The sequence below is a fragment of the Triticum urartu genome, chromosome 1A (genome assembly GCF_056163025.1).
Source record: "Triticum urartu cultivar PI428250 chromosome 1A, HENAU_Tu73, whole genome shotgun sequence".
Lineage (NCBI taxonomy): Eukaryota > Viridiplantae > Streptophyta > Magnoliopsida > Poales > Poaceae > Triticum > Triticum urartu.
This window is the reverse complement of record NC_141873.1, coordinates 529740258-529748728: the sequence shown is the minus strand read 5'-3', so window position 1 is coordinate 529748728 and position 8471 is coordinate 529740258. Positions and strand designations below refer to the sequence as shown.

The 8471-nt window shown below is 48.2% G+C and overlaps 1 protein-coding gene across 1 annotated transcript; it reads left to right on the top strand.

The window, feature by feature from the left end:
* The first annotated feature begins 455 nt into the window (after positions 1 to 455).
* Positions 456 to 1162, top strand: LOC147992260 (silicon efflux transporter LSI3-like). The gene is made up of 2 exons (XM_087540106.1): positions 456 to 584; positions 987 to 1162. The coding sequence occupies exons 1-2, from the start codon at positions 456 to 458 to the stop codon at positions 1089 to 1091; spliced, it is 234 nt and encodes a 77-aa protein (XP_087396232.1). The 3' UTR covers positions 1092 to 1162.
* The last annotated feature ends 7309 nt before the right edge of the window (positions 1163 to 8471 follow it).

Here is an 8471-nt window from a genome sequence, read left to right as displayed (position 1 = left end):
TTTATAAGTGTAGCTTGTGTTATACTCTTTACTGAACGCTCTGTGCCACGATCCCATGAGTAACAAGTTTGATTCTTAATCCTATTTGTAATTACACTTTGATTGTACTGAAGCTTGTGTCTGATTGTAGGCATATGGTACTGAACTATAGTACTGAACTACACTATAGTAATAAGAGTAGCTTGTTTTAATACTTGTTGCTGCTGCAAAACTACCTTTGAATTGAATTGAATTGATTGGTTCAGTTTCGTATGTTCTTCACCCAGCCTTCTATCATGCTTGTAACTAGTGCTCTGCTCATGTTGTTAGACAAGATTTTCACTTCCTGCCATCCCAGCCTTCTATCATGCTTACAAGATTTTTCTTTGCACGACAGTAGCACCAGTACCTTACTGCTGTTGGGAACGGAAGGGAGCTGTTCCATGCACTGAATCTAGGAGAAAATCACCTTCGGCATGTACACCATCACCTTGGGCATGCTTGTGGCGCTGCTTCTCGGCCTCAACATATCCTGGAGTGCCATTAGCGTCGCCCTCACGCTCATCTTCCTCGACTTCAAGGACGCTCGCCCCTGCCTCGAGAAGGTAATTGTCTGTCCATCCGTCTGTAGTTAAATAAGTTGTGCCCCATTGATGTCCTACTACTGTTAATTGTTACTACCATGGTGCTGATGCTGTTCAGAATATGATATGTGCCTTAATTCTAAGTTCTGGTCTCTCTTAAGAGACACTTCTAGCTTTTCTGACTCAAAGTTGTTAACTTGGTACTGCATGAGTTTTACTACTGCTAACACAGAGAGTATTTACTACTGCCAACACAGAGATTTTGTATGCATGCTACCTGATGAGTGCTTTCTTTGTAATATTTCACCTTCGTATGCATAGGTTTATTCGGTTTGAATATTGCATGACATGAAATAGATATTTACAGTGTTTTTCTCAACTTGTTTTCACTGTCACTTGATATATACTTGCTTGTACTTGAAGCTGTGGGTTAATGTTGGTGGTTTTGTTCTACTTGGATGCATTGGTACCCATCATCGAGCGAACGGATGCAACAGCGGCAAGAAGCTCATGGCTGTGTGCATCTAAAGCACACCATGGACACCATCCACTTCCTCATCAATGCTAACTCAATCCAGATCATCATCGACACTATCATCCACGGGTATCTTCCTTGGTTCCCTTTATTCTCTCCTGCCTTTGTGATGTTAGTATGCGTGTGCTGACGAGTATTGTTAGATCTTGTTAGTTGAATGTATGGTCGTGATAGTAGAATGGTATTTTGTTTCAGGCGCAATGTGTTGTAGTGCAGTTTTTTGCACAACCTGCATATGTGCCATGCATATTCATATTGTGTCTCTATTTCTTATATGAACTACTATCTCATTTTAACTAGCTCGACAACAAAAAGCATGGTACTAGCTGAATTTGTGTTATCATTCTAAATACATGTCCTTTTCTTGAATGGTCTGTTCATAATATATTTGCCCCAGTTTTTCTCATTCTTCTCTGATTCATGTAACAGGATGACAGATGAAGCCATGTTGCTGTTTTGTTTGGTCTCAGCCCTGACTATCGCCATCGAGCGAGTCCGGCGTGTTGTTCATCTGACTATGGTTCCAGCCCTGACTATTGAAGTTTTTGTCCTGTTGAAGTTGCATAGAAATATGAGAGAGTCCAGCGAGTCCAGGAGCTTGTGAAGCAGTACTATATTACACTTGTAGAGCTTGTAAAGTATTGTATTATACATGGCCCTTTGTAATGGCACGGATAGAGCTTGTATTATGTGATCTGGTTGCTCTTGTTTAAGTATTGTGTGTGTTTTTGTCTCTACCAATCTAAATACTGCTTGAAATATGAAGAATATGAGTCTGATAGATGGGACCCACTTACCTGACAAATGGAAACCTGTTACCAGAACCTAACAATTGGGACACATCTGACTATGGACCCACTTATCTGACTAGTGGACCCTTCTTTTGGGAAAAAAAGAAAAACTAAATTCGTTTAGACAAAAAAGCCACAACCCAACAATAAAAAAGGCTGCAATGTTGGGCTTGTCCCATGAAGCTGATCAAAAATTGATAGAAAAAATACATTAAAAAGGCTGAATTGTTGGGCTAGGCCCATGTAGAAAATCGAATTGGACCGGGCTGAATCTTGTGCCATGTCAGATTGCCACGCTGGACGCCTACGTGGCCTGGGGAGGTTGCTAGTGACCAAAACGCCACAGTAGACGTATTTTGGTCATAAACGTCTTCGACCATTCCAGAAGAAAGGTCGCTATAGTCAGTTTATGACGGCCAGCTTTTGACCTTATGTTCTTGGTCACAAAAAGGTCACAAATGGAAATTTGTGACCATTCAGTGACCAATAGTGGTGGTCACAAGTTGACATATTTCTTGTAGTGGAGGAGTTCCGGAATGGTCCTGAGGAGAAGATTTATAGGAAGTCCAGTTTCGGCCATTGGGAAAGTTTCGGGGCTAATCGGTATTGTACCGGGACCACCGAAAGGATCCCGGGGGTCCACCAGGTGGGGCCACCTATCCCGGAGGGCCCCACGGGCTGAAGTGGGAGGGGAACCAGCCCCTGGTGGGCTGGTGCGCCCCCCCATGGGCCTCCCCCTGCGCCTAGGGTTGGAAACCCTAGGGGTGGGGGCGCCCCACTTGACTTGGGGGGCAAGTCCCCCCCTTGGCCGCCGCCCCCCCTTGGAGATTAGATCTCCTAGGGCCGGCACCCCCTAGGGGTCCTATATATAGTGGGAGGGAGGGAGGGCAGCCGCACCCAAGTCCCTGGCGCCTCCCTCTCCCCTCGTAACACCTCTCTCTCTCTCTCGTTGGAGCTTGGCGAAGCCCTGCCGAGATCACCGCTGCTTCCATCACCACGCCATCGTGTTGCTGGATCTCCATCAACCTCTCCTTCCCCTTGCTGGATCAAGAAGGAGGGGATGTCTTTCCCAACCGTACGTGTGTTGAACGCGGAGGTGTCGTCCGTTTGGCGCTCGGTCATCGGTGATTGGGATCACGACGAGTACGACTCCATCAACCCCGTTCTCTTGAACGCTTCCGCTCGCGATCTACAAGGGTATGTAGATGCACTCCCCTCTCCCTCGTTGCTAGATGACTCCATAGATTGATCTTGGTGATGTGTAGAAAATTTTAAAATTCTGCTACGTTCCCCAATAGTGACCTCCTCCTTGACTCCCTGGAGTAGGGTCCAAGTCTCCTGGATCACGTTCGGTGAGAAAATCACGTTCTCGAAGATTTTATTCCGTTTGGACTCCGTTTGATATTCTGTGTCTCCAAAACACTGAAATAGGCAAAAAAGACAGCAATTCTGAGCTGGGCCTCCGGTTAATAGGTTAGTCCCAAAAATAATATAAAAGTGGAAAATAAAGCCCAATATAGTCCAAAACAGTAGATAATATAGCATGGAGCAATCAAAAATTATAGATACGTTGGAGACGTATCAGGCCCGTGGCCCCACAGGCCCGACCGGGACCTCAAAGGCCCGGACAGCTCCCACCTCCGCGTAGCAGCTGGTACGCCGTCGGCGTTGCTGTCCCAGTCCAAGCCGCTCCCCTGCCAATGGGTAAGGGCAAGCCCACCGCCGCCAGCATCACGCGGTCGAGGGCCGGCGGCGCAGGCTGACGGCGTTGGGAGGAGGGATGGGCGCGGGGAGGGGCTGTAGGCGCGGGGAGAAAGGGCCCCCGGCCGCCTCGCTCGGGGAGGCGGTGCGGGGGTACAGGGACGTGCAGGAGGGGCGGGGGGAGGGGGGGCTGGCGGCTCCGGCGGGCTCCGGCCGCCGCCGTGGCGGCTCCATGCGGGGGAGCCGGCGGCGGCGGCGGGGAAACCCTAGGGAGCGGGGGAGCGGGAGTGGCCGGTTGTTTGATCAGGCTACTCCCAAAGGAGACATGCCTACTAATGCATGGACTCGTACGTCGGTCGTTGGGCCCTTAGTCGCGGCTTGCACATGTTAGGCTCAAGCCACCTACTGTTCAAGTTCGAGGTTTCTCCTTCTCGGCCAACAAATGTATGGGCGCATGGTGCGCGGTACCCTGTTTGTCGGACCAGAAGATCAAGCCAGCATTGTGCTCCGCACAAGCTAGATAGATGTATCTGAAGATATGTTGGCATTTATGTGCTTTTAAGAAAAAGTAAGATCTTCCAATGAAGTTTGTGCGTGCTAGCTTGGACAAAACGTCTGTCTCTTCTGTTCGACGACTCCGCGTTCCACTGCCAATCATTTTGTTTGGATTCAGCGACTGGCTGACCAGGCTCGCTAGTTGTCGAATCTGGGCTCCATCGTTCTGCATGTATATAGTGTTGGTGGACTTGTGATCGATCACAGATCTTGGATATGCTGCATGTGACGGAGGCTGAAGAAAGCAACTCAAATTAAGGATGCTGCATGTGACGGAGGCAGCGGGAATTACCGATGGGTATGTTTTACCCTTGCATGAAGAGAACATGGTACGCCAACCACTGTACTTGTACCTGAAAACATGAAAATCAATTACTATTTTGCCCTTGAATATTTTGGTACAATGAGTGTAGCTAGAGCCGCACCTACTAGTCTACCATATATATATATATATAGACGGTCTATTCTGCTAATATTAGCAGAATAACTATTCTGCACACCACTTCGGCACTGCACGCTCAACAGAAGCGCACTGCATCATTTTGACGACGAGCACTGCAATAGAGACTAATGAACTTCTCGTCGGAAAAAACTGCACGTGTTATTTTTTCGATACTATTTTTGCTCTAATTTTTTAACCGTTTATCGGAATGAGGCGTGTAATATACCATTGAAAATCTATGGATTAGGCGCAACTTTTACATGTTGAACACTTTTCGAGATTCCACATGGTTTAAGAGCAGTTTTGAAAATAGTGCGGCGGATGACGAGTGGCAGCGAGCGTTTTTTCGTGTTTTTTTTCTAAACCGCTTGTTGGAATGAAGCAAATGATACGCCATTGGATAGATATCGTCGGGGCTCATCTTTTTCATATATAAATATTTCTCTAATTCATTACGATTTAAGAGCAGTTTCAAATTTACTAAATCGCGGAACTCTGTTTTTCAAATTTTTTGAAATTTTCGGTATTGTTTTTGCTCCAGTTTTCTAACCGTTTGTCGAAACGAGACATATGATACGCCGTTGGAAAGCTACGGACAAGGCGCAACTTTCGTATGTTGAAATGGTTTTGAGATTCCTTACGGATTTTAGTTAATTTTGAAAATCGTGTGGCTGACTTCGAGAGGCAGCGGCTGTTTTTTCGCGAAATTTTTACGAACGGCTGGTCAGAATAATTCAAATCATACGCTGTTGGAAAGATATCGACGAGACGCAACTTTTTCATGTAAAACACTCTCTGTAATTCTTTACGGTTTAAGAGGAATTTCGAATTTACCGAAATGCGGACACTCTGTTTTTCGCGACACCCAAATCGACATGGGTACTTCATCCGACTGAAAACCGCACTGCATCGGACGAAAAACCACACTGCATCAGACGTGATAGAGAACTGCATGGTTTATTTTATTCAAACATACTTTTTTTCAAGGATGAGAAAGTAGAGTGCACTTCACATCGGGTGTAAATGAACCACAACACTATCAAGAAGTGAACCGCATTACTTTTTTGTGGTATGTAAATCTTCCTAAGCGAGGTGGAGTGCACTTCATGTCAAGTGTTGGTGAACCGCAAGACTATGAAAAGTGAACCTCGAGACTACCGTAAACGGGCCGTACTGCATCAGACAGAAAACCGCACTTATTTAGACTAAAGACCGCACTTCATTGGAGACAAGTGCACTGCATGATTTCTTTTTTGTGGGACGTAATTTTTTCCCAAACGAGGTGGAGTGCACTTATTTAGACTAAAACTGCACTTCATCGGACTGACAAGTGCACTGCATGATTTGTTTTTTGTGGTACGTAAATTTTCTCAAGCGAGGTGGAGTGCACTTCATGTCGAGCGTTAGTGAACCGCAATACTATGAAAAGTGAACCACATTCTTTTTCTTTTATCGTCTCCGTAAATTTTTTTTATCAATGAGTATGCACTGCAGGGACGAGGTGAGTGTACTGAATCAATTTTTCTTTACCGATTTTCTTTTTACTACACACAACAACAGAGTGAGCTACGTTCAAAAAAACTGAGTGAGCTGCATTAAGAAAAACCAACTTCTTCCAATATGAATATGTCAAAAAAGTGACTATTGGGCGTGAGTGAACAACATCACCGATGAAAGCGAACGACTTTACTTTATTCGTTGTTTCTCTACCTTTTTCATTTAACACGTCTTTGCACTGCATTTCCTTCTTTCTATTATCTATTTGGAGTTTTGGGTTTCCCCATGGCGAGTTGTATACGTTCGAAGAAGCAAACTGCATGATCGAGGAAAATGAGCCGCAACACAATTTCAAAATGAACTTCTTTTATAAACAAAATCTTTTATATACACGGCTGAAAAAGAGCACAATCATATTCTTTCGCACACATTCATGTTTTCTTTACATAGACATGGCATCTTTTTGTCTCACACATGAATGGATAAACCCATCCCCACAAGCTGCGCACAAGAGCACTGCATAGCCAATGGCGTGGGCTGTCGCACTCCTCGTGCACTGCACATCAACACAAGAATGTCGCTATAGTTTTTGCTAACTGAACTGCACAGTGCAGTGTACTTAACATCTTGCCGAAAACAAAAAGGCGAATGCCACAAAATCAATTAGGGGCGGTAAGAACTGCAGATGGGAAGTCAGCCAACTACATCACCACGCCCACGCCGTGCTGCACTGCATCAACGCCAGAGCCAAACTGCACTCCTAAGAAGATCCGCACGACCGGATCTCGCCCGCCGGCGGCTCGTGCTGGCAGATGGTTGGGAGAGGGGGGCTCATCGGTGAGGGGAGGTGTACAGATTGAGGTGGAGGGGACTAGGGTCACCGAATTGGTGGGTGCACCTTTTTTGCCTTGCTGGTACGCCATGGGAAGACAACCGACGGAGGTCGAGGTGAGCTTGACGGAGGAGGAGGAGGGCGGGGTTGCTGGCTATTTGCAGATTGGGGAGGAGAGAGCTGCGGGGGTTGCTGTGGCGAACTGCATCGTGTTGCAGGGGAGCTAAAGCAGAGGAGAGGGTGCTGGAGCAGCAGCAGGCATCCAACCCCCAACCACCGCAGGTCACCACAGCCATACCTCCGCCACCAAGCCACACGCAAACTCTCGCTGCAGTTCCCGCCGTCGCACAAGCTCCCTGCTCACGGGAGCCTTGACCAGAAACGACACCGGATCCGACGATCAAGCGGTGGTGGTCGTGATTTGCCAGATCCGAGCGGGGGTGGGGGAAGGGAGGTGGTGATCGTGATCTACCGGATCCGAGCAGGGGCGGGAGGCAGGTGGTGAGGGGGCGGGAAGGTGGTTCTCCTGGGAAGGAGAAAATAGTGCCGGTGGAAGGTGGTCAAGGGGCGGGGCGGTGCGGCGGGTGCTTAGGGTGGGGCCACCGGGGCCTGGGGTCACGGGATCTAGCAGATAGAGGGGGTTTGAGCTACGCCGGTCACCGAGAGCACATCCTTGAACCAACGGAGAGAGCATCGTTGTGGATCTTGACGGCGAGGAAGGAAGAAGTGGAGGGGGTGCAGCGCAGGGTAGGAGGTGGTGGGGCGGCGGCTCGGGTGGTGGTCGCACTAGCCGGCGCCGGAGGTAGGTAGCGGGGCACCGGGTGGTGGGTGGTGGCAGGGCACCGGCTAGGGTGGTGCTTGCATTGGCCGACGCTGGAGGGAGGTGGCTCGGCGTGGTGGGGCACGGGAGGTGGGTTGTGGCGGGGCGTGCTGGTGCGCCGGATGGGGTGGGTGGTGGTGGGCGCGCTGTAGGTGGGGGATGCGGGCGCCGCTGCGAGTGGGAGGTTGGGGGTGGGGTGGGGGAGGATTTTTTTCTTCCGTGTGTGTTCCTTCGAATCTGTGTCGCGGGTTTTGCTTCGGGTGTTATCAGAATAAGCGAGGTCTTAGCAGAATAAGGTCTTAAGGGGTGTTATTAGAATAGACCCACCCTATATATACATATATATACATATATATATGTATATATATATATATATATGTGTGTATATATATGTATATATATATATGTGTATACATCTGGGCTATTTTGTTTCACGTAACAGAATATTATTCTGTTACCCTACTTGAACTGATGCATTCGAGGGGTTGTACTGATTCTGTCATTTTCGTTGAACTGATCATCTTTTATTAAAAATGCAAATAAGAGCCCCTCCCGCTCTCCCCCCGTCCGTTCAGCCGGCCACTCTAGCCGTCGACCAAGCTGCTTGTGGCAGATCCCTCCCGGCAACCCAGGCCCTACCTCCAGCGACCGCGACTTTCTCGGCTACATCTTCCTCAATGGCTCCGCCTCCTGGCGCAACAGCCATGGAGAGCTCACCCTCCCATGGCTCCCCAA

Excerpts from the sequence above, each read along its gene's own strand:
- LOC147992260 (XM_087540106.1), top strand. The coding sequence starts at position 456 with ATGTACACCATCACCTTGGGCATGCTTGTGGCGCTGCTTCTCGGCCTC. Across the intron at positions 585-986 it reads CTCGCCCCTGCCTCGAGAAG|CTGTGGGTTAATGTTGGTGG; the intron begins GTAATTGTCTGT and ends TTGTACTTGAAG.